At 43.1% G+C, this 25,986-nt stretch overlaps 1 protein-coding gene across 3 annotated transcripts; it reads left to right on the plus strand.

Moving 5' to 3' along the window:
- Window position 1: 1 nt before the first annotated feature.
- Window positions 2–25,757, plus strand: SERAC1 (serine active site containing 1). 3 transcript variants are annotated; one of them, XM_083434102.1, is made up of 17 exons: window positions 2–188; window positions 1,888–1,979; window positions 4,075–4,111; window positions 7,783–7,919; window positions 8,450–8,539; window positions 9,357–9,488; window positions 10,640–10,761; window positions 11,884–12,012; window positions 12,731–12,844; window positions 12,990–13,152; window positions 14,224–14,374; window positions 16,282–16,423; window positions 16,893–16,993; window positions 18,379–18,476; window positions 20,716–20,898; window positions 21,630–21,773; window positions 23,792–25,757. In XM_083434102.1, exons 1-17 carry the CDS (start codon window positions 181–183, stop codon window positions 23,926–23,928), a joined length of 1,980 nt encoding a protein of 659 aa, XP_083290228.1. In that variant the 5' UTR covers window positions 2–180; the 3' UTR covers window positions 23,929–25,757. The 3 variants fall into 3 exon arrangements, with proteins under 3 accessions (XP_083290228.1, XP_083290227.1, XP_083290229.1); XM_083434101.1 differs by having other exon boundaries at window positions 80–267; XM_083434103.1 differs by having other exon boundaries at window positions 107–263.
- The last annotated feature ends 229 nt before the right edge of the window (window positions 25,758–25,986 follow it).

The raw sequence follows: 25,986 nt of genomic DNA on the forward strand, positions 1-25,986 counted from the left end.
CCGCCCACCACCCCACCCCCGCGCGCGCGTCTCGGCTCGCCGTGGGATTGGCTGGAATCTGCCGGCTGCGGCGCGCGTGCGTGCGTGGGGAGGGGGGCTGTGGGCGGGCGCGGCGCCCTCCGCAGAGAGCGTAGGCGGCGCCGAGAGCGTCTCTGTTCGTTGAGAGCTGGGAATGGGCAGATGGGCAGGTAGGCGGGGGCGCGAGGAGGCTGGAGCTCATGGGCGGCCGCGGGGATGCGGTGCTGAAGCCGGCGCTCCGGAAGGCAGGTGAGGCTGCGGGGGGCGGACTTAGCCCTGTGGGAGGTCACACGCGGCTTCAGCACAGCTTTCCCCCGGTCCCAGGCCTGCCTGCCGCTGCTGCTGCTGCTGCTTCGGGCTGTGGCGAATGCTTTTCGTCGTTTTGGCGGGGCGTCCAAGCCCTCAGCCCTTTGGGAGTAAAGCTCCCCTCGCCCTCTTTTGCACTGTGGGGTTTCATTCCTACGGAAACGTGCCTCCATGGATGGAAGGGCTCTTTGGAGAGACGCTTCTCTTCCATTCCGAATTAAAGCCTTTCTCCTCCCTTAATGTCGTCACTCATAAATTCGAAGTTAGTCATCGCCCCCACAGCCGCCAGGTTTGGATGTGTTGCTCCGGAACCTTCGCTGCGGAGCACGTTAACGCGGTTATAACATAAGCCACTTTACTGAAGCGTCGCTTTTAGGCGGTTTAGACCATTTTTGTAAGGGGTGCTTTAATTGGCTTAGATAGACACACGATCAGTTTCAGGTGGGCTCTTTAGCTGTCTGCCGTGCTTGCAACAGTCGCGGGTGGTGCATTTCGGATTGCATCGTTCTCACTGAGTCACTCGTGCAAACGCACAGACAGGCCCATTCCCACCCACATGTGCCTCCCTAAATACTAAGATTTGCAGTGAAGGCTTTTTTATGGGTTGAGAGATGGGTGGGAAGAAGGAGGCTGCATGCAAGAGCGTTCTAACCACTGGATCCAAGCAAGTGTTAGACTATAAAGCAGACTAGTTTCCTGCATTGAGGTGATAGTCTGGGTGATGGGCCATTAAGAGAACAAAGGAAAAGGGGCTCTGTGGGAGAGACCAAATACAGTGGTACCTCTAGTTATGAACTTAGTTTGTTCCGGAGGTCCGTTCTTAACCTGAAACTGTTCTTAACTAGAGGCGTGCTTTCGCTAATGGGGCCTCTTGCTGTCGCAAAGTTCTCAACTCGAGGTAACTCTTCCAAGGTTAGCGGAGTTGTAACCTGAAGCGTTTGTAACCTGAGGCGTTTGTAACTCGAGGTACCACTGTAGGTAGACCCTCAACTCAGAGATAATTAGAATGAAAACGAGCATTTGAAGTAGAGTTCTGGGGCTGTGACTTGAACTAGAGGGAAAGCAACAAGCTGCAGAGTCAATCAGAATAGCATGTTTGATTCTTGTTTGAATCCAAGGCTGCCGCTATGGGAGAAACAAGACCCTTTTGGTGTGCTAATGCTGTGAACCCCTCCATGATAGGCTCAGGTTGTATATATGTGTAAATAGACCATATACAGTATCATAAAGACATCACAGTCTCTGCTGTGCCTCTTTTCCAAAAGGAAACATGAGCCCTGACCAAGTGCCTGGAACCCCTGTAATCTCGTACTGCTTGGAGATTGGGCTGGTGTGCAACAGTACGTAGAAAAGATAGGGTTTTCTCAGTTATTGCACCAAACCTGTGGAATTCCATCTCAAGGGACACTAAACAGGCACTTTTGCTTCTAGCCTTCTATTGTGCAGTTAGAAAGCATTTTTTTGTAGATTGACATGCTTTATACCATTTCTTTCTCTTTTTTAATGTATTTTAATAAAGATTTTCTTGGTTTACAACTTTATTACCATTTCATACTTTTACAGAATGTCACTGGCTGCTTATTGTGGGATTTGTTGTCGAAAGATAGGAACTCTTGGTTCAGCCCAGAAGACTGACCAATCATGGAAAGACATCCGTAAGTGCAATTCTATGATTACTAGGTTAACGGAAATACATTAATCATTATTTTTACTGATGAGTTGTTTCCAGATTGGCTGATCATCATTTTACGGGAAGGTCTTGTTTAAAACAAATAGATTATACATTATCTACAGTCAGCTCTGTTTCAGTTGGGGTTTTCCAAAGAAAGAGGCTAGCCTTTATGTTACAGTATTTTTTGGCACTTGTGAAGAAATTTTTTATTTTCCATTCATTTTAATCTGCAGAATCTGAAGTACCTCTAGCTCTGTTGTATTAGGGTTTCACTGCTTCTGGTTTTATTTATTTTAACTTACACTGTAGTTTTTCTGCTTTGACTTTTCATTTATAAGTTTTAGTTGCTGTTAAATAAATGTAGAAATGTCATAAATAAAGAAAGAAATGTCAATGAGTACAGTGGTGCCCCGCAAGACGAATGCCTCGCAAGACGGAAAACCCGCTAGACGAAAGGGTTTTCCGTTTTGGAGGTGCTTCGCAAAACGAATTTGCTATGGGCTTGCTTCGCAAGACGAAAATGTCTTGCGATTCCTGGGGTTTTTTTCCCCTCCCCCCCCTTTTCCCAAGCCCCTAAGCCGCTTAACAGCTGTTCGCTAAGCCGCTTAACAGCTGATCGCTAAGCCGCTTAACAGCTGATCTAAGCCGCTTATCAGCTGATCTAAGCCGCTAATAGCCTTTTAGCAGCTAATCCGCTAATCCCTTAAGCCTTTAATAGCCACTAATAGCCTTTTAGCAGCTAATCCGCTAATCCCTTAAGCCTTTAATAGCCGCTAATAGCGCTAATCCGCTAATGGGCTTGCTTCGCAAGACGAAAAAAACCGCAAGACGAAGAGACTCGCGGAACGGATTCTTTTCGTCTTGCGAGGCACCACTGTACAAGTAATATTTCATTGTCATTTCTACTTGTCATTGGATATTTTCCATTGCTACAGTGGTAGAGGATGGGAATCTTGCCTTTGATCAGGCCATGTTTGTTGGTTCTACATCTGATAATTCGACTAGATGACTATCGTGATCCCTTCCGACTCTACAATTCTGAGATTCTCTTTTCATAGTCTTCATCATGTTCTGCCTCCTACCAGCAGATTTGTGACTTCTTTATAGGTCAACTGCAATCAGCTGATGAATCCTAATTCATAATTTGTGACTTGCTGAATTAAAAAGTATTTTCTTAAAATACAGAGCAGCTTAAATATTCTTTTCTAATGCAGAAACCTAATGCTAGTGATGGATAAGCTTGCATGTCTCTGAGATGCTGCTGAACCATAGCCATCTGGGGAAAAGGTGAACAATGCTGATTAGAGTCATCAGTAAAAGTTAAGCACCTTAATACAACTTAATCCTCCAAGTACCCGACTGATGCTGTTTAAGTGAAAGTAGCTTCTGGTGGTGCATCCCTTTAATCATGATTAGTAATTTTAAACTTATCAGAATGATGATAGAAGGAGCATGTCTGTATAAAAAGCAATGAAGTTGCTTCTGCTAATGGAAACAAAAATGACTTTACCAGCCAGATCCTATGCATGTTTATGTGGAAGTAAGTCTCATTGAGTTCTTTGAGATTTATTGCCAAGCAAAGGTGCCAAAGATTGTAGGATTTGTACAAAACTCATTGTGACTTGCCCTTCAGATAAATGTGTAAGATTGCAGCTTTATTTTTTAACTTTTTGTTTTATTTATTAAACATGAAGAAGTAAAATATGGTTACATACAGAATCATAACAGAACACAATCTAAGGCAAATTGTAAAACATAGTCATGAGAGCTGCAGCTTTAACACTGTTCTTATATCTACATTAGGTTGGAGCCAGAGAAAGTTAGTTGCTCTTGGTTCGTAACTTTTCACATTGACTTGGGGCCTAAGACTGCAGCCTAAATTAGCCGTACTTAGCTTACCTGGGAGTTAACCCCAGGTGAATTCAGTAGGACTTATTTCTGAGTAGACCTGGGTAGGATTGCACTGTAAGGCTGGATCCATCTGATTACTGTTTATGATGTGATGAATAATTCAATATTTTAAAACCTGCTTTTTTGCATATACAGTGACACTTTTTTATTTTTATTTTATTTTTAAGGGAAAATAGCAAAATTAACTGGCTCACTTATTCTGAGGTAAGTTTGAATATGCAAACATCCAAATAGTTAACATTGAATTAAAAATGAATGTAGATATATGTGTGTGTGTATCTGTACCTCCGGAAAATACAGTGGTACCTCTAATTACGAACTTAATTTGTTCCGGAGATCCGTTCTTACCCTGAAACTGTTCTTAACTAGGGGCGTGCTTTCGCTAATGGGGCCTCTTGCTGCCGCTGCGCCGCCGGCACACAATTTCCGTTCTCATCCTAGGGCAAAGTTCTCAACTCGATGTAGCTCTTCCAAGGTTAGCGGAGTTTGTAACCTGAAGCATTTGTAACCTGAAGCGTTTGTAACTCGAGGTACCACTGTAATGTTAATGAACTTTTGTATTAATTTTTCATCTGTTCGCATGATGTTCACACACTTGTGGTATGGAAGTATGGTTGCGTCACAGGACCTCCAGTTTTTCTTCTTCCCCTCCAGTCCTTGACCCTCCAGAGCAAATTGTTGGGGAGGACAGGAGAGCAATGAGGGGAGAGGAGAGGAGCCCCACTGTGTGAGCTGATGCTTACTTGTGGCACATTAGATGTTCCCCAACATGTGAGGAACACTATGAAACTTAGCCTCATCTAAAAATATGTGTGAAATAGGCTTCGGCAACTTAGCAATGAAGGCCACTTCAGAAGTAAAATATAAGCAAATATACAATGCTGGAGATGTAATTTTTTAAAGAGATAAATTATTGTCGAATATTGCATTTACCGTATTTTTCGCCCTATTGGACGCACCGGCCCATAGGACGCACCTAGTTTTCAGGGGGGGAAATCAAGGAAAAAAATATGTTTTCCCCCCCGCAGCTCTGGGAGCAGCGGACAGGCTGCACGCAGCCTGTGCGCTACTCCAAGACCTTCTCCCTGCTTTTACAGGAGGTGGAGGAATTCCCCCACCTCCCCCAAAAGCCCACAGGAGCCCTGCGCGACTCCTGTGGGCTTTTCGACCAGGAGGGAAAAGGGACTGAAATGGCCAGTCAGTCCCTTCTCCCTCCTTGGGAAAAGCCCCCAAGAGCGGAGCTCTTCAAAGGGTTCGTGGCTCCTGCTGGCTTTTCTACGAGGTGGGGGAATTCCCCCAGCTCCTAGAAAAGCCAGCAGAAGCCGTGGAGCCCCTTTAAAGAGCCCACGGCTTTTGCCTGCTTTTGCGGGAGGTGGGGGAATTCCCCCATCTCCCGCAAAAGCCCACAGGAGGGAGAAGGGACGGACTCAGCCAGTCAGTCCCTTCTCCCTCCTCCGGGAAAAGCCCCCAAGAGCAGCGCGCTCTTCAAAGGGTTCGTGGCTCCTGCTGGCTTTTCTACGAGGTGCGGGAATTCCCCCACCTCCTAGAAAAGCCAGCAGAAGCCACGGAGCCCCTTTAAAGAGCGTGCGGCTTTTGCCTGCTTTTGCGGGAGGTGGGGGAATTCCCCCGTCTCCTGCAAAAGCCCACAGGAGGGAGAAGGGACGGACTCGGCCAGTCAGTCCCTTCTCCCTCCTCGGGAAAAGCCCCCAAGAGCAGCACGCTCTTTAAAGGCTTCGTGGCTCCTGCTGGCTTTTCTCCTAGAAAAAGCCAGCAGAAGCCGCGGAGCCCCTTTAAAGAGCCTGCGGCTTTTGCCTGCTTTTGCGGGAGGTGGGGGAATTCCCCCATCTCCCGCAAAAGCCCACAGGAGGGTTGGAGAGTAGGGGGAAGGCGTCGCGCGCCTTCCTGCTGCCCCCCATCCTCTGGGGCTGACGATGGGGGAAGCGCTCCTTTCCCCCCCGCCAGCCTCAAAGCCGGGTTGGAGGGTAGCAGGAAGGCGACGCGCGCCTTCCTGCTGCCCCCCATCCTCTGGGGCTGACGATGGGGGAAGCGCTCCTTTCCCCACCGCCAGCCTCCAAGCCGGGTTGGAGGGTAGCAGGAAGGCGTCGCGCGCCTTCCTGCTGCCCCCCATCCTCTGGGGCTGACGATGGGGGAAGCGCTCCTTTCCCCACCGCCAGCCTCAAAGCCGGGTTGGAGGGTAGCAGGAAGGCGTCGCGCGCCTTCCTGCTGCCCCCCATCCTCTGGGGCTGACGATGGGGGAAGCGCTCCTTTCCCCACCGCCAGCCTCCAAGCCGGGTTGGAGGGTAGCAGGAAGGCGTCGCGCGCCTTCCTGCTGCCCCCCATCCTCTGGGGCTGATGATGGGGGAAGCGCTGCTTCCCCCCCGCCAGCCTCCAAGCCGGGTTGGAGGGTAGCGGGAAGGCGTCGCGCGCCTTCCCGCTGCCCCCCATCCTCTGGGGCTAGCCATGGGGGAAGCGCTCCTTTCCCCACCGCCAGCCTCCAAGCCAGGTTGGAGGGTAGCAGGAAGGCGACGCGCGCCTTCCTGCTGCCCCCCATCCTCTGGGGCTGACGATGGGGGAAGCGCTCCTTTCCCCACCGCCAGCCTCCAAGCCGGGTTGGAGGGTAGCAGGAAGGCGTCGCACGCCTTCCTGCTGCCCCCCATCCTCTGGGGCTGACGATGGGGGAAGCGCTCCTTTCCCCACCGCCAGCCTCAAAGCCGGGTTGGAGGGTAACGGGAAGGCGTCGCGCGCCTTCCCGCTGCCCCCCATCCTCTGGGGCTGGCGATGGAGGAGGCGCTGCTTTCCCCCACCGCCAGCCTCAAAGAGCAGACTCTCCTGGCTCCAGCGGAAGCAACGCAAAGCCTCCAGAGCACAGGCTTTGGAGGCTTCGCCTTGCTATCGCTGAAGCCAAGGAGCCTGCATTCGCCCCATAAGACGCACCCACATTTCCCCTTCATTTTTGGAGGGGGAAAAGTGCGTCTTATAGGGCGAAAAATACGGTAATTCATTGTTTGGAAATTGTACCTTCTAATCTTAAAAGTGCGAAAAACAATTGATTTAGACTTCCTGTTGACTTTCCACTTTGCTTCTTAGCCATTAGCAATTTTTACCTTCCTAGGTTCAAAATGGACATTAAAAAATTAATCAAACTTGCACTTTTAATGCTCATTTAAGGAGTAGGTCAGCTGTGTGTTGCTTACTCCAGTGAAAAGCATTGAACACTCACTGTGCAGTTTAGTGGCATGTGCAAAGTACTTCAACCTTGTGACTGTTCCTTTGCCTCCCTGTTTGGCAGCTGAATACTGTGGATCCTATTACCAAAGGAACGTACGTTACTGCTTCAATCAAAGTTTGCTCAGACTTGGGAATAAGCAGGGGGAAGTGACCAATCATGGGTTTGGTGGTAGTTTGCCCTCTTCTCTACTGCTCCAGGCTTCATTGCTGGCAACAGATGTCTTCTATATTTTAAAATTTGTGTTGGAGATAATCCATCTAAAGTTCCCAGACTGCTGTAAAAGAACTGCTAGGATGTCACAAGATGAATCTGCCTGCTGCACATCTTCATGGTTCACTGGTCAGGCCTTTCCTAACCATGATCTGAGTTACTGGATTTGAATGTCACAGGGACACTTGTTTAAGAAACCAAATTAACTTTGCTAAAGCTGGGCACAACAGGGAGAGGTGAGGAGGGAGTGAATGGGCAACAGCTTCTTCCTGGGCTGATAAACCATGGTTTATTGGACCAGATCGGTATGCCTGAACTAGCCCATCATGTTTAAAATTCAGAGAACCGTACATACACATGCTTCCAATTTGCATCTTAAGAAAAGTCATTTTAGAATTTTTGTATTAATACTTAAATGATATCTTTATTTTTAAAGTGGTTGCATCTTTGCTATATATGAAGTTCTGGCTTTAAGGAAGTTGTTCTCTTTTGATACCCAAGTGGTACAGCAAGAAAAACTGAAGTCCTACATTTATTTACAAACAGTTTCTTTAGATCCCAGTGAATATCAAGGTAAGAGACCGTTGGGCTTTTATGTTATTCAAGAAATAATGTAGAGAAAAAAGAGGGGGTGGAAATAACATGAATTCTATGTTTAATAAAGAGTACTGCAGTGCTGAGATTAGTAGCAAAATTTACTTTACAAGCACCAGGATTTTGCCCATATTCTTTCAGAATTCAGGTTGAAGAAATGCATCTTCTGACTGGAAGTTTTCTTAGTCTATGTGCAGAGCTCTTAAGAGTGCTGCTGATTTTACGAACGCTCATTGCTAGAAGCCAGGGCAAGCAGCCAAGCCCCATTAATCCTCAAGCATACCTGGGAGCCAGCCATTGCTTGGCCTGCAGCACTATACACCTGGTGACATTGTACAGTTTTTCCTGGTTGGCAGGTTTTGTCATAATTGGAGCCCAAAGAAATATGTGTGTGGGAGGGAGAGTTTGTAATAGGACATTATCTCTATAAGAAATGTGCTTAATATGACAGCAGCCTTTATGTATTGTATGATCCTAACTAAATCTGCACTTTTGTTGTTTTTTAATAGGGATTACTTACCAAGTGAGAAAAGAACTTCACAGAGCAGCAAGGAAAATACTAGAAACAAATGCTAGAATTTTTCGAAGACCATTTGATCGTAGGTTTGATCAAATCTGCTATATCTTAAGAGTGTCATTCCTAGGTTTAGCTATTTAACTTTGCTCTTTGCCTCTGACAGTGTCCATTGAAATGCCCTATGTAGTTGACAAGATGATCATGATGGCGAAGGCATAAAGCCCAGCCTCCTTACTGCCTTGCCTGTTAGCTCTGCCTACATCATTCGCTCCAAACCCAGTTCCTTGCTTTCCTGTTCTGTAGACTGCTTATTGAGTGTTTTCAGTTCTGCCCTAGCTCAGCTAGGTCTGCCTGCCTCTGAATAACTATATTTTAAGGTAACAGGTTTAGAGTTACATAATGGCAAAGCTGTGAACCAGAAAGGTCCCAGTTTCAGTCGCAGCTCTGGCATCAACCCACTAGGTGATTTAACACAAGCCACTATATCACAGCCTGATGCAGATGATAATGCTGACTTGCTGAACAGGATTGTTGTACAGAATATTGCACTTAGAACACTTTTAAGCACAGCTTATATGCAGAGCATAATTAATTACACAATAATGGTTTTATCAGTATACAGCATACATAACCATTTCTTCTGTCCTGCTGCACTTTCAGCTCATTTCTGTGTACTGTTTTTATTTTTATTGGTAAACTGCCTTGAGTCCCTGTCAGGGAGGGCAAGGCAGAGTTTAAATAAATGTATAATAATTATACTGTTGTAGAAATAATGATTCCATCTGTTGAATAATATGCTTTAAAATGTCGTTTCTGGAAGAAGTTATCTGCTGATAATGCAAAGTTTAATGAACAACTGCAATCATTTGGTTCTTATTTTATTTTATTTTTGAGTAAAGAACGCTTCAGTACTTTTGACGCAGATGAGCATGAGTGTGCCTTGTGGCTCCTTGTGAAAAGAAGCCAGTCAGAAGATAAAATGGTCCGATTACAAGCTGTGCAGGAACTAGCCTCCAATTGCTACTGGCATGGTAAGGTATTCTGTTATGAAAGCTAGTGTTTTAACTTGTGGCCCTTAACTCACAGTTATTACTATGGAAAGAGCCCTCAAGCTAAGGGATAGGAATACAATCTAAGATAAAATTCTCCTGTGAAGGAGATTTGTGCAGGAGAGGATCTCAGTATTTTGTTTTTTTAAAATAGGGGGTTTTGTACATATTTAAATATTTAACTTGGGTTATGCTCACACTAGTGGGTGTACATTGGATATATTTCCTATATACTGGAGAATCACTGCAGCATTTTCATATTTGGCATCCTGTTTAATCTCAGGCTTCAACATGGGATCAACTTCTGAATTATTTACCAGACCTATCATCCTTTATCCTTCTGTCTGCTGTTTATTTTATCAATCTTTATCTTGCTCTTGAAATCTTAAACAAACAAATATGGTTGTGCAACAATATGAACAACCTTGAGGCATTACCCAAATCCCTACTTGGTTATGAAGCTCACTAGGTGACCTTGGGTCAGTCACTGCCTCTCAGCCTAACCAACTTGCAGCATTGTTGTTGTTGTTTTTTTTTGGGGGGGGGACCATATATACCACCTTGAGTTCCTTGGAGGAAAAGGTAGAATATAAATGCACTAAATAACTGTGATTTGTATTTTCATTTTAAAAAATGTAAAAGAAGAGGAACATTTTTAGTTGTCTGCCATCTGCTTAGAAAAAAGCTAGCACTGAATATCCAGTTTTGACTCGGCTCTACAACCTACCCATTGAAGTCCAATGCTTTAAGGATTATATCAATGTTCATGTGAGCGCCTGGTGTATAAATTTATAAATTGATAAGCTAAGTTTAAAAAAACCTAAATGTGGACACTAGGGTTTCAAATCAGTGCTGCAGCTATTCTCCCCCACACACCTGAAAAATTGATATATTTATTTTAATCTTATATGTGTTCAACACCTTAGTGCATACAGTCCTTTCCAAACAGAAAGATGGAAAGTCTCTCCCTTTTCTGTTCCTCCGTACATTGTGAATTACCATATGTCCTTACTTTCATTTATTAATTACAAATTTGTATTGTTTGCTTACTTGCATGGACTTTACAAAACTTTATAAACAAAGGCAAATACTTCAAGTTTGTTTAAGTCCTAACTCTATTTGTTCTAATACAGATTATCAGTATAGGACAGCTGCCCAAGCAAGTGATCAGAGAACTACTATTGGTTTAGCTCGAAGTAAAGATGTTGACCTGCGGTTTTTCCTGCGACCCCATCTTTTACCAAAACAAAAAGATGTACGTATTATGAAATCCAGACTTCACCATTTTTCATAGAAGTATTTTGAAATCTAGTGTCTAGGAGTTGACCCATACAGCTGATCTAACATAATAACTGATTTACATTTTCATCTATGTGGATTAACAACATTTTGATATCTTAAGAGTTGGTTTGACATTTCCTAAGTTAAGGAAGGTATCTTTCATTATCCAGTCCCTATGGCTGATGGCAACTTCAAGATCAGGGCTTAGATTTAAGGGGCAGAGTCATGGTGCACCCTGGAATGAAGAGAGTGAGAAGAGGAGATGAGATCAGGGATATGTCAAGCCATGCCATCCCTGGGAGTGTAGAGGCAGGGACATAGAAATGAACTGAAGTCTGTAGGCAAACAGGGAGGAATACAATGCATTACAAAGGAGGTTGCTCCATAAGCACGAACATTGCTGCTTGCATGATGGAACAATCTCCCCTCTTGTCTTCTGGTGTGCTGTTCTGGGGGTTCTCCCCTCCCAAGCCAATTTGGGGAGCTTGAGAGGCGTGCTGAGGGAAGGGGAAGCTCAATTGTGCAGGCCTCAGTTAGTAGGAGCAGTCAGTTGAATCCAGCCCATAGCAGGAAAGGGAAAGATCGAAGGACAAAACACAGTGACATAAAAGATTAATTGGAATGAGTGCAGAAGGGGAGGAGTGGCAACTATTGGATGCTCAGACTGGGGTCTGCAAACTGTCCTGGAAACAGTTATACTTTGCAAAACTTAGGGCACAACTGAACTACATGACAGACTGCTCTTCCAGGCAGGCTGGGATGTGTCTCCCTAAACTAGCCTTGGCTAGAGCTAGCAGTGAGCAGAAACATCTAGAGAAATCCTCATCCTTGTACCACATCTGGAAGTCAGTTCAAATTGCTGTTATTGTTAGGTGGCCCTTGCTGTGCATATTATGGAGGGCAAGATAAAACATATGGAAGCAGTTTCCAAGATATCTAAGACCCATGGCATCTAGGGCAGTAACGTCAATAGCAGTTAGGCACAACATTTTTCTGATGTGAACTGGACATTTCACACGGTTCAGTGTTTTTACATAATTTCCTGGTGCCTGCTGTTGTGGGAGGTGTTAACAGGTATTTTTGGTTTACATTACAGGCTTGTTATTCAGAAGATGAACTTCTGCTGTTGCTGGGAGCTTTACCTCAGACAGATCTTGACCCATGTGTACAATATTTTACATCATTGGCTTTAAGAGAAAGCAGCCAGACCATCGCTGCACGAAAGGTGTGTTCCTAACTCTAAATATTTTGACAAAAATGGAACAATGCATGCTCTGAGTTACCAATGAAGGTGGAAGAGGCTTGACCGAACAATTTTATCCTGATGTCTGTGTTTACCTAATCTGTCTTCCAGTTAATGTGTGAAACCATTAAAAAACCACTCTGTCTGCCAGTAAGTTCCTAAATTTTATGTACCATTCTGTGCTAGCTTGCCTTTTCCCTTCTCACTATTATTTCCAGCTCTTAATATGTTCTAGGAATGGAAAATCCTTGAATCCTTGTTGGGTGACTCCTGACACACACAGTAACATTCTTAAGGAAATGTATTTTTTGTCTTGAGAAACAAAGTCAGGATAACATAAAGGCTGGTGATTATTTCTTAAAGAAAAAAATTATCAAAAATTCATTTCCAAGTTCAATAGTTTAATAGTTTGGGAGGTAATCTTAAAAGCAGAAAAGCTCTGCAGTGCTTCAGGCCTGCCTGTTTACTATCTTGCTAACTAGTCCTAGCTACCATAAACAGGAAGCATTAGCCAGTACATCTTATGGAGGCTGGAAGTTGGACCTCTCTTCCATTTGCCCCGTCAAGTTACCAAGATGGCCTAATTCTTAAATGCAAATTTTACAAACCTAGTTGTAAAGAAAGCTTTTAATGTTGACTTTTCTTTTTTGAAATGAATTGAAATATATTCCTGAATATACATATATATATTTTATTCCAGGGGGGCTTATGGTGTTTTGGTGGAAATGGGCTTCCTTATTGTGAAAGTCTCAGTACTGTTCCTTCAAAGGCTGTGGAACTCTTCTGCTTACAAGCCTTAGTGCATCATTCCAAGGTAATTCTGTAGCAACACCATCACCTTCTTAAGCCTCTGCAAATAAATGCCTGTTCCCTAGATAGAATTTCTATAATGATTTCTATCTGGATAGAAGACAAAACATATCACAAACTATTTGCCAGCTAATCCTGCCTAATTTCAGATTCCTAGTCATTGTGATGAAATTGAAGCAAGTGGGGGGCTTCAGCTGCTGCAAAAACTATACCAAATCCGCAAGGATTCCCCCAAAATACAGAGGAGCATCATTCACATAATTGGGAACATGGCGCTTAATGAACAGCTTCATTCATCTATATTTCGTGCAGGTAATAGCAAAGCTTATGGTCTCTGAAAAATGGAGAATTAACGATAAAAGAAACGGGACCCTGTAGCGTTTTCTTTATAACAGCCGCAGATGCTTTTTATTCTTTTGGGTTCAGTGGGGCTTGCCTCCAGGTAAGTGGGCAGAGGACTGTAGTCTGAGATAATGTGCCAAGTGGTCCAAGGTGAAAGGAATTCATTGCTGGATTATGAATGAACCTTAATGGAAGAACATAATTATGCATAAGTATAGCCTACTAATGTAGGCGACATGTTTCCTTCTATTATTTAACACTTTAAGCCTATTTATACAGTCAGCCCGATTATCCATTCTTATCTGTTGAATATCTGATGCATTCTCATTCTGAGAACTGCATATTAAATGGATGTTTAGAAAAGGGTGGTGGTCCCTCCGTGTGCCAATACTGCAGTGATTCCAGAAGTAGGGCAGTTCCCTACATTCTTATCAAATGTGGATATGAAATAATAAAATGAAATGAAAAGAACTGCAGATGGTAAGGCATTTTCATCAGTGGGCTGTGTCAGGTAGAAGGCTGCTTGTTCAAATGCTCCCCTGCAAGCAGACAAGTAGCATATTGGAGGAAGGCTAGGCTGGGCCCTTTTCCCTGATATGCTGCTTCTAAAAGTGCAAGGAGAGTTTTTAAAATAGGGAAATATTTGAACAGGCAACCCCTCTCGCAGACTGCTCTTGTTGAGTCCAGAAAAATAAACTTTACCGTGTGATTTCCGCTGCACATATAGACTGACCACAATTAATCTTTGACATATTGAACTTTTTCTTATAAGAACACCTGCATCGCACCTTTAAATGATGAGCTTGAGAAACAATATCCAGCAGAGCATCACAATTTTATCTTTTAGACACCAGGAATCTTATCAAACGTGATGGAAACTGTCAAAGAACATACTGCAAAAATCACTGTGTGTGTTTTTGTGTGTGTGTTTCCTACTGTACAGTAGCAGCACTTGTTTCCCTTTTAAAATGTTTAATAAATGGATTGCCCTTTTGGTCAGTGACAGGTGATGATACATATGCTTGCTTGATTCAATCCTAGGTTGGGTTTCTGTACTTGCTCATATGATGAAGTCTCCACGTGTCATGGAATCCTCCCATGCAGCAAGAGCCTTGGCCAACCTAGACAGGGAAACGGTGCAGGAGAAGTATCCAGAAGGAGTATATCTTTTGCACCCACAATATCGAACCAAGTAAGGAGAGAGCTTCTATATACTGCCTCCTCCCTCCACTACAACCACTTCATTACTCACAATAAGCCTCTCCATTCTAAACTTCACCCGTTTCTCTGTGGATAGATTCCTCGCAGGGCCGGATCATAAATGCTTGCTCCTTACATGATGGCTTGTAGGCGAACATTGGCACGTATGAAAGGTACCTAAGAGAAATTGTCTCCAGAGAAAGTTGCTGTGCAGCTATTCCATTTGACCCTACCTCCTGTACCCTTGCAACAGGCACGCACATGTACAACGCTGCTTTGGAAAGGCTTAGGAAAAAATATGTCCGCCTTTATGACTACCCTGTACCCAGGGCCAACCCACCTGTGATCCTTGCTCAGATGGCAGGATCCACAGGGGCATCGCATCCAGCCTCCAAAGGATGCCTTGCCCACGGCTGCTGCCGTGGTGGCAGTAACAGCTGCAGTGCACTCCTTGGAAGCCAGACCTGCCTCTTCAAGGCTGCCTCTACAGTGGCCTCTTGACAAATAGGAAGCACTGCTGGTCTCCTCCCACCCTTGTTCCCGATGCATATATTTGTTTCCCACTTGTTCCTGTTGCAGATCTTCACTCATCCTTCTTTCCAGATGCATCAGCACCATTTTGTGGTTCGCCTCCGGTGCAAAAATGTCTTAGTCCAACACTGCCCATACCATTTATTCCGCATAGCTTCTCTGATGGTGGAGAGTACTTAGTGGTGGATAGAGTGAGAAAGAACTCTAAACATATTAGTGTGAGTGCAATCCTATGCATATCAACTTGGAACCGAGTCCCACTGAGTTCAGGGGGGATTTCCCCAGAGGAAGTAGATATAGGATTACAGCCCAGATTGTTCCGTTTCACTCCATCTTGGGGCAGAAAATGTTCCCCCTAGTAGAATACATCCTGCAGTTGTTACGAAGTTCCTTTGTCTCATTGAAAAGAGAGGTTCTGCAATGCAATGTTTTAGTAGCAGGCTCCAGTACAGAGAAACTTTAGGTATTCCTAAATTTCCTTAAACTCAGGAAGATTAGACACAGTCTTAACCATATATGTAAATCTCACTAAGGTCAGGAGTTTGTCACCTTAGCTAACATTTTCTGGATTTGCCCTGCTGGTTCCAAGGACCAAGTACTTGCTGTTTTGGGGAGCAGTGTAAAGCTATTTAATACGTTGCAGCTTTGGGAAGTGTAGGCTGTAGAGAAGCAAGTGACAGGGAGCCCAGGGGCTGAAAGAATGGCACAGAAGAAGACTTTTTTGGGGGGGGGGGAGCAGAGGAGGGAAAAAAGGTGAACCCAGAAGGGGCAAAGAAGCTTCACAACACTTAAAATCGGTCTGGGATTGTGTACTGTGGAGAGTGAGGGGTGAAGATAGGAGTAGTGGGATGGTTAATCAAAATACCAGGTGGCTCGAAAGAAGTGTATTCTAAGCCTAGAATCTGTAGGGCTCAGTCAATGTGTGTAGAAACTAGCTGACTGTACAAAAGTAAAATTCACATTTGCTACTGTGCTTTAGCATGTGGCCCTCAGAAGGTTGCCCAGAAAGGAATGCGGACCTCCAACTGTAAAAGGTTATTCATCCGTGCTCAAGATTATAATGGGAGAATTCTTCCATTATGGCCTTTTCTATTGCTACAGCATTGCAACTGTGTCAACCATAAGGCCCCACTGAGGGCCCCAAAATACATTTTGCTTCTGCCCATTTTAGCTTCACAACAGCTCTGTGAGGTAGGTTAGGTTAAGAGCGAGTGACTGTAAGCTTCATGACTGTGCGGAGATTTGAACCGCGGTCTCCCAGCTGTTAGTCCAAAACTCTAACCAGTACGTGTGATTTGGTAGCAGTTCTTTGGATGCCGGCTTCTAGTAATGCATACTCCCTTTTGCAACTTTTATTTCCACTACCAGTGAGCCCATTAAAGCTGATGTCCTTTTCGTTCATGGTCTTTTGGGAGCAGCATTTAAAACATGGCGGCAACAGGACATAGAGCAGCCTGCTGCTGAGAAGGAAGTGGATACGGAAGACGATTATACAGAGTGCTGGCCAAAGGTATGGACAATGCTATTTTTCTATGTAAAGAAGTGGCAGAACTCACTGTGAAAGCTTCTCTTGTTCTCTTATAATGGCAGTGGCGCCCACCTGGGAGGCACCCATGCAGAGATTTAGTGGCACACATAACTAATCAACCATCCTGAATGAAAACAGTGCTGTGGCCTGGAGTGAAAATGCTTACACAGGTGTTTTTTTGGGGGGGGGTGTACTGTGGTGGGGATACCTTGTATGCTAACACTGAATTAATGTTTTTTAAAAGAAAAATGAGTTCAGATTATAAGACATCTAGCAAACTACTTCAGAAAGAAGCTTCAGTTTCAAAAGAGCATACTCTATAACCATACTTTACTCTTCCAATTCACTGTCTGTCTTGAAAAAAGGTGACTAGTTTTGATTTCAGTGCCTGAAACCCAATAACTTTTGTGAATCCAATATTCTGTCTTGTTTTCCTGTATTCTCAATGTAGACATGGTTGGCATCTGACTGCCCGTCACTTAGAATTATATCTGTGGAGTATGATACACATCTGAGTGACTGGAGAGCAAAATGTCCCGTGGACAGCTACAGGTAAAAAATGGAGGGCACACAAATGGGGTGGGAAGTAGAAACTGTGTGATTATACCGAGGCAGACATGGCGATTTCCATTTCTGCTTTGTAAAGCATCTTGAATTGTTTAGGAACTAATGATGGTGACAGTTGTAAGCAGCCTAAATCCACATTTGCATTTGATCAAAATAATTGATCGTTTTTTGTAAGCTCCAGTTTCGCAGAATTGGCTGGGCCATCCTTTGGCACGTACGAAGCTGCCTTATACCCAGTCATATCACTGGTCCATTTTGCCTGGGGTTCTCTATTCCAGTGATCAGCAACTCTGTAAAGGCTCGCAACAGAGTTCCCAGCTTGCTCCCTGAGATAGTTTTTTAAACAAGAAATGCCAAGGGTCTGAGCCTAAGTCCTTCTGTATGCACAGTCTGTCCTCTGTCACTGAGCTGTGCCCCCTCCCTCAAGTGTCACAGGAGGCACAGTTACTCTAAACCCAGTTTGATTGTCCTTGACGGTTTTAAAACACCAGCTTTGGCGAAATCTGCAAAAAAAAATTCTAATCATAACTGCATGCACAGCAAATCCCGTGACCTTAAGACTAAGGTGAACTGTCGGTATAAATTCACAAGCAGTTCTGGAAAGTTTGCATTGCTATTTATAAGCATGCCAGCTTTTAAGGAATGAATCTGTAATGCTGCCAAGGACCCTTGAGACAACATCTAAGGACCCTGCTGAATTCTAGAATTTAGTGTGCTCTTCTGCTTTGGAACAAGTCCCCATAGATTTCTTGAAGTTTTAACTAAAAAGGCCTATTTGAATATTTGGGTCAACTCTGGCTGCAATCCTGCACACAGCTAGGCTGCATAAATCCCATACACCTCAGTGGGATTTTAACAGCCTCAGCTGTGTGCAGAATTGCACCCAAAATCTCTTTAGCATCCATGCTGATTGGAAAGGGGCATTAAGTAGCAGTCAGCATGCACAACCTAGCTGGGATGCATTGAATCTATTTTTGCTTTTTAATAACTGCAGTGGTTTTGAAACGTACTATTCTCAGTAAACCCTTTCCACATCAGCTATTTGTGCGTCTGCCAAAGGACCCCGATGTACTGCAGAACATCCTGAGGCATGTTCTAGGGCACCCATGAAAATAAGGTGGGACCCTGGCCAGACCTTTTGGGTCTCAGTATTGCCCTGCTTGATCTGAGAATGTGGCCTAGAAAACACCCATCCCTTCCCCATGACTGTCGGTGGTGCACAAGCTGTTTCTCAGTAAAGCTTGCTCACCAGTACTGACCTGATTGAGGAGCCCTTGCAAGCTTCCTTGGCTGTCCAGTGTTTCCCAGAACAGGGTTTAAAAGCCACTGCCTTTGCCTCTGCTACTTGGTTCTCTCTCCTTGATTTGCAGGGAGTCTCTTTCCTACAAGAGCACTGAGCTTCTCAAGAAACTGCGAGCTGCTGGTGTTGGAGATAGACCTCTTGTATGGCTGTCACACAGCATGGGGGGCAAGTTATTTAATTTTTTCTTTAAATTGCACTGTTCTGCAATTTCATGTATTTCAACCATGTTAACTAGGGGTGCTTGAGGAATTTGACCTTTGTGAACTGACCTAATCCACATCACCCTAAATTATGTTATAATTATGCTTCGGATTTCACATTTCCCCCAATTTTACAATGTTCTTTTAAAAATGCACATTTTTAGGATAAAACATATTTAGAAATGCATGATAAAATATATCTAGGAGTGCATGTTCTGTGAGAAATTATTTTCAAAAATAGGTATTTAAATACCTATTCAGAGACAGATATTTTACAAAGATGGCATGAACCAGAAATAGGCTGACAGGTCCATCCATAATGTTAACTGGGTATAAAAAGATTGCTTCTATTTGAGGACCATGAAAGACTATATATGTTTCGCAAGAACTGCCACAGGACGTGGTATCATGAACTAGAGGGCCAACAGCAATTTTCCTGACATACATGTGGTTGGTGCTCAGACAGTGGAGGCTTTTTCCTGTGCCATTCGTCGAATTTCAGTTTTGGACCCGATTGTCTCAACTGTACAAATGGATAATTAGGTTGGCAGGCCCAGTTCCATGGGTTTTAGGGTGGGGGGCGGGTTGTGGGCAGAATGGCATAGTGGTCTCCCAGCACTGACCACTCTCTTACTTGGGGCTCTGGTGGGGCTGCAGCAGCTGCCGGCCTTGTATTTCACCCTCATGCTTGTGAGTGGGGTTACCTAGTAACAGTGATGTTATGGGTAGGATTCAAGCTGATCGGGACTCAGAATCCATTTAGCTCTCAGCCCATTATATCATTGCCACTGGGTGTGCCTGCTTCTAAGAGGGAGACTAGTCGCCTCTCCCTCAGAGAGCCAAAATGGCAGCTAGCGGGGACCCCAGATGAGGAACTGATCTGCTGAGCCCTGCTAGGATGGATATGCTCCCAATATGCCATGTGCTGACATGTCTCTGCATTGGCATACAATCATTTGGATATACATCTACCTTGACATTACCTGCCAATAGTTACTTTAGCTCACCATTTTGCCTGTCAACTGCAATCTCTTTATAAAAGACCTGTGGGTATAGGGCAGTATATAAATTTAATTAATGATAATAATATGTGTGCCTCCCTACATGTGGCGACTGTTGTCAGTGTAATAATGCTGGCTGATTGGGCATGGTGTCCTGGGTTGGCTGTGGTATCCTCACATGGGATGTTGCCACAGGCTGCACCTTTGCAGTTACTGCACCTTGTCTTTAACGTTTATTTGAAGAGATTGTTCTGGCAACGATCAAGTCATCAACATGTAGAAAGTTTAGGTAGGCAATAAGGCCACATGTTGTTAATTTTCACAAAACCATTCTTCAGATTTTGAGTAATACCCAACTTCCAGTTGGTGCAAAAAACCCCACAAAAAACCACAGGGCATATATACAGTTAATGTCCATAAAAACCAACAAGAAGTTCTTAAATTCTCTGCTGTTCTACAGGGTGATTGGTTAGGGGCTTCATAGAATATATTTGGGTTTTTTATCAGTGTTGTTCAAGAATTCACTTTTCCCAGTAGTAGAATAATATAGTAGCTTGTTTTTTAAACACTGTAAGCTCTTTAAGTCAATTTACTGTCTTATTCAATCCCTTGATAGTTACCTCATATTTTCTCCAGAATATTCTCCAGTAGTGGGATCTCAACTATTTTCCTTGCAGAGATTCTGAGGAAACTAAATTAGGGAATTGAAAACTGCATGTTAAGTGTAGGGATTTGACTCAGATCTGTTTTAATTGAATGTTACATTGGTGGAAAAGCAAAAAAGCAGTGGTTTTTAGCTATACACATCTTTTCTCTGACATAATGAGTATACCAGGATGATAGTTATGGTTGGCTAACAGATCTTTGAGGTAAAAGTAAAACTTCACTAAAAAGGAGCAAGTGGGCCTCCCCCATTTTTATTTGCAAATAGAAAGAAGAGGGTTTTTTAAAAAAACAAATAAATCAAAACACGGCAACAAAAAAACATTGCTAGCTGGCATTAACAAGAATAAGATTACATTCCTCTTATTTAGTATATTACCATATCTGCCTAACTGACAGAATGTATTAGTGCTTTTCTGCATTTTCATCTTCGAGGAGCACATCTAACAGATGAAGGAGAAATAGGATAGGATGTTTTGTACATTAATTTAAGCATCGTTCTTGCATTGGTCCTACTTTATAAATATATTTTCTTGTCAGGTCTCCTGGTCAAGAAGATGCTTCTGGATGCTTCCAAGGACTCTGATATGGATTCCATTGTAAACAACACCCAGGGAATTGTGTTTTATAGCGTTCCTCATCACGGCTCCAGGTTGGCTGAATACTCAAAAACTGTTAGATTTCTGCTTTTCCCCTCTGTGGGCGTTAAGGAACTCAGCAAAGGTATGCTTTGGTTGCGGTAATTTAATATTTAGAGAGTTTGCATGCACACAAACCATTTGCGTTGTTTTTACCTTGCTCAGGAATGTATTTATTTGTGGTGCTTATTCCCCGCATTTCCTCAGTTGAGCTCAAAGCAGCTAACAATATTTGAACCAGAATACACGAAAGGGAGTTGCGAGGAAGTCGAGGAAATAGGCTAATGAAAGATATAGGTATAAAATTTGGATGTGTGTTGTTTTTTTATGTTGTATTGTATTCTTTTGATTGTTGATGTTTGTTGATTCTATGTATTGTTTTTCTTGATTTTTTTTTCTTTTCATAATTATAAAATATCTAATAAATATTATTTTAAAAAAACAAAGCAGCTAACAATAAATTAAAACCATTTAAACAACTATAAAGTAACAATAAAAGTAAAACTTCACTGAAAGGACAACTGCTCAAGGCCCCAAAGCCTTCTTGAAGAAAGTTCAATGGAAAGAGTTCACAACACAGAGAGAATATAGATATTGCAAATCTGACTGAAAAGCGAAAGGGAACTGTACAGTGATCTGTAAATGGCACGCTGTCTAAGACTGTGTTGCTTGCCTGTGCCATTCTAATACTAATCCCTCAGAAGCAGGGCTTGTCTGAACTTAAATCTAGTTATTCCAAGTGCACCTTTCATAGGAAAATGCTGCATGCAAACACAATCAGAAATATGCATTTAATTTTCTTTCTTGTTCCCCTAGATTCTCCTGACCTTAAAGTACTGAACGATGACTTTCTCTCATTTGCCAAGGATAAGGACCTTCCTGTATTGAGTTTTGCAGAAACAATGCCAACACGAGTCAGCAGAGTTCTGAGCCTGCATGTAGTACCAGTGGAATCTGCAGGTGTGATATTCTCAGCATTCCCTTTTTAAAAACGTATTGATCTGGCAAGATACAGCCATGCGAGTTCTGTGATAGAAACATCCAGAAATGGATGCAGATAGAAAATGTGGTATAAAAAAAAACAGTGTTTCAGATAAATTAATGATTGAGGTCTTTCTGGTGTAAGGCTGGATCAGCCACCCTCAAAGAAACCCTTCTCCCAACTTCTTCCTCTCTTGCTCATTGCACATTGCTTGCAGTTAAAGTACTGTGAGCATAAATTTATATGAACACTTTCAGTAGCACAGCAAAAAGATTGGAGCCCACAGTTTCCATGCATTGTATATTAAAAATTAAGTACAGTCGTACCTTGGATCCCGAACGCCTTGCAAGTTAAACATTTTGGCTCCCCAACGCTGCAAACCCGGAAGTGAGTGTTCCAGTTTGTAAACGTTCTTTGGAACCCGAACATCCAATTGGGCTTCCACAGCTTCTGATTGGCTGCAGGAGTTTCCTGCAGCCAATCGGAAGCTGCGACTTGGTTTCTGAACGTTTTGGAAGTTGAATGGCCTTCCAGAACGGATTCTGTTCAACTTCCAAGGTATCACTGTACATGGATTTATTTAATGTAATTGAATAAAACAGAGCTCCAGGAGCCATACGTAATAGGAATAGAGGTATCAGTGGCTGCTATTGATGATAGTTAATGTGTTGTTTCCGGTATCTCAGGCAGTAAGTCTCAGAATATCAGTTGCTAGGGAGTGCAAGTGGGGAGAATTTTACTGTGCTTATGGGCTGAGGTGGATTGCAGAGTTGTGGTGCAGGCTGGGATGTGTCTAAGTTTTAAAAGGTTGAATCTTTGCAACTGGAAAACTCCCCCCACCCCAACAGCTAAAACAGAAATGACAAGAGAAACCCCCAAGACTATATGAAGCTGTCAGATTTGCATTTTTTTTGGTACAGAAAGTATTGGATTAAAGTGTAGAGATCTTTCCTATTCTAATTAATTCAAGAGGGTTCTGCTCTGTGTGATCCAAGCGGATGCAAGCCGGAAGTTTCTAGCTAACAAGCAAGTTTCTATTCTGCCTGGAAACAGGCAGGAGGTTCCTGATGTTTGGGTTATTCCTTCAGAGAAGCTGAACAGCTGGTTTAAACTGGTTCTATTACAGTGGTACCTCGGATTAAGAATTTAATTCATTCTGGAGGTCCGTTCTTAACCTGAAACTGTTCTTAACCTGAGGTACCACTTTAGCTAATGGGGCCTCCCTCTGCCGCCACGCGATTTCTGTTCTCATCCTGAAGCAAAGTTCTTAACCCGAGGTATTATTTCTGGGTTAGCGAAGTCTGTAACCTGAAGCGTCTAACCCAAGGTACCACTGTATCTCTTTATGTCAAAGTCTGTAATAATGGGCCAGAAGGAGCCTGAGTTTCACTTTCTGTCTCTCTTTCCTTCTAGTGTGGTATTCTGTATATAGTATGCTAAGTGTTAAGATCTTAGTCTTATTGTAAGTTTAAGTTAAGTCTGCTGCAACTGGATTTCTCATGGAGTGTGCCGATCCTGAAGATGTATGAATTTGTGGCCGACATGCTCATTTGCCTTCAGTAGTAAACTCTGCTGGATGAAATTGCCTCTGGTCTATTATTGGCAATCCTGCAACATGTTTGTGCTTTACTCTGCTAACTGTACATTGGGGTCTGCTCTGGATCAATATGAGCAGAGTCAATGACAGAAGCTTGCTCACTCTACCTTCTGTGCTTAACGCATGGATTACTGAGCCTAACATACATTTTAAGGTGCTCTGCCTGCACTATTTAAAACCTGGTTCCAAGGTAAATTATTTGCCCCCTTAAATTTTTTGCTTAGCTCTGATCCATAGATAATTGTTGGCACACACAATAGAAGCATGACTGGTTCTCCCCACATAGCAAATGAGAAAGTGCATCTCCACCAGTATCACAAGATGGGTGCTGCTGTGTATAATTTGTGTCTTTTCCTTGACATTCATTGGTGCTGACTTTTGTTATTTGTTTTTTTCCAGATTTAGGCATAGGAGAACTCATTCCTGTAGATGTCAGCCACTTGAATATTTGCAAACCGAAGAACAAGGACTCTTTCCTCTACCAATGCACACTAAAGTTTATTCGAGATTCTTTAGAAAGAAAGCTGGGAAACTGAGGAACTGCGCACCAGAGCTTTACTTCTTTGATGTAATTCCTAACACATTCTTGGACTGAAACAGGCAGAATTGACAGGTACAGCACAAGTTTTTTTTTGCTGTCAATGGCTTTTTAACAAGTCCTCTAACTGCTGACCTTGGCGTGTACCTAGGATATGAAAGTGCGTAGATGCACTTCTGTACATCCCACAGAGAAAATCCATGGTAGCTTTGGTTCCCTTTGCCTTTATCGCTATATACTTTACCTGGTGGAAGCATACGAGAAAAGTCCTGTTTGCTACTTGAGTTGGAAGCACTTCTTGCCTGAGCTTGTAATGGGATCTTTACAGTCCAGTAGGAAATACATGAAATGGCCTTTTTACCCGAAAGTAACCCTTCTTCCCTTGAAAGAGATGACCCTGTTTGCTGCTGCCTGTTAGAGCCCTGCTGTGCAGACTCAGGCTGCATTTTTCATAGATTCGTTTTAGCCAGACCCATGTACTTGCTGGTTTGGGGTTGAGCACATGCTGAAACGTAATGTGTGGGTGTACTGTGAGGAGTAAATGTCCTGACATAGTACACCGTAAGGACACGGGATTACCCATCAGCAACAGAAATGCCAGTTTTATGGTATGATTTCTTATTAGACAAATTGGTGTGATAAAGAAAGACCTTGAGCTGTCTGTAAATAATAGAGAAAAATTGTATAGTGACATCTAAACCTGCAAAGCTAGACTGTGCCATTTGCATCTGTTTTCCAAGAAGCAGCAAGAATGTCCCTCAGAGTGTAGATTTGCTACCGCATTTGTTTTAGAAGCAGGGGCAACACTTCAGTTGCTGCAAATCCTGTCTTCGCTTATTTCAGAGAAAGCGCTGTTGAGCTCAGTGGAACTAACTTCCAATGAAGCATACATAAGAATTTCTTTTAAGGACTAGTTCATTTTATTATTCCCATTGTGATGGCCTTTTCTCTAGTCATGTTAAATCAGAGTGTTGTGGGAAGGAACCAAACTTTAAAATCATTGCTTTCTCCTGCATGAAAGGCTGAATTAATGCAGATAGCTTTCTAAACCTTCACTGTCATTGTGGTAGCATAGAATGTGTTTGCCACATACATTCTAAAACTCAATGGACACAAACCTAAGGCCTACATCATCTGAACAGCTCAGCCAATTCTATACTGTAATATCCAGAATGCCAAGCACTGCACAAGGGAAGGATTCTTCCCTTTGAATAAATGCCTTTTAAGTATTTCAGACACAGTTATTTAACGGTTCTTCTAGTCTAAGAACGGATGTTTTGATCAACTCTCAGTGGCCTAATTCAGACATTATGTCAAACCATGGTTTGATAACACTACACAATCTAGAAATTTCTGATGTGGAGTTGTGCTGTTCTATATCCCATCTGCTTAGCATTTCCATGTTAGCTGCTCTGGAGGTGAAGTAAAAGCCATTATTATGAATGGTCTAACCAGAAAGCATGCCAAACCATAATTAGCACAAACCCACTTTATTGATTTGTCTTCTCCTATAACAAACTGTGGTTTGAACATGATGGCAAACCTTATCTAAGTTTCCTTAACCATGGTTTGATTGATAACTGAATAGAGCCATTTTGTATGTATCAAAAAAATCTGCCTACAAGGCAGAATGGGGGAGCTCTTTATTAGAAACAAGCTACTGTGTTGCCTTGCACAGAAGATGTTTTATCTGTAATGTTGGAGCTGTTTGAAGCAGGTCATGTTCCCCTTCTCCCCTTAAATTAATCACAGGTGGTTTATACTGTAAATATAATTCGTGTAGTATCTGTGTTTGGGCATTTTCAAATAAAACCAAAAGAATTTTAATGTTTGGAGATGCTAAACTTTTAAAGCTGGTTAAAAGTTAATATATTTTATATTAAGCAATCACCTGCAGTTGTAACATAATACACCTAAGACAAGCATGGGAAACTTGTGAACCTCTCATCATTCCTAATCCTGCCTGAGTTCAAATCGCCTGTAGGATTGCAGGTTCCTCGCTCTTGGCTTAAAGGTAAAGAGTATAAATAAAACACAGCTGCACTCTTAACTCTCA

The sequence above is a fragment of the Podarcis tiliguerta genome (genome assembly GCF_965153285.1).
Source record: "Podarcis tiliguerta genome assembly, chromosome: 3".
Taxonomy (NCBI): Eukaryota; Metazoa; Chordata; class Lepidosauria; order Squamata; family Lacertidae; genus Podarcis; species Podarcis tiliguerta.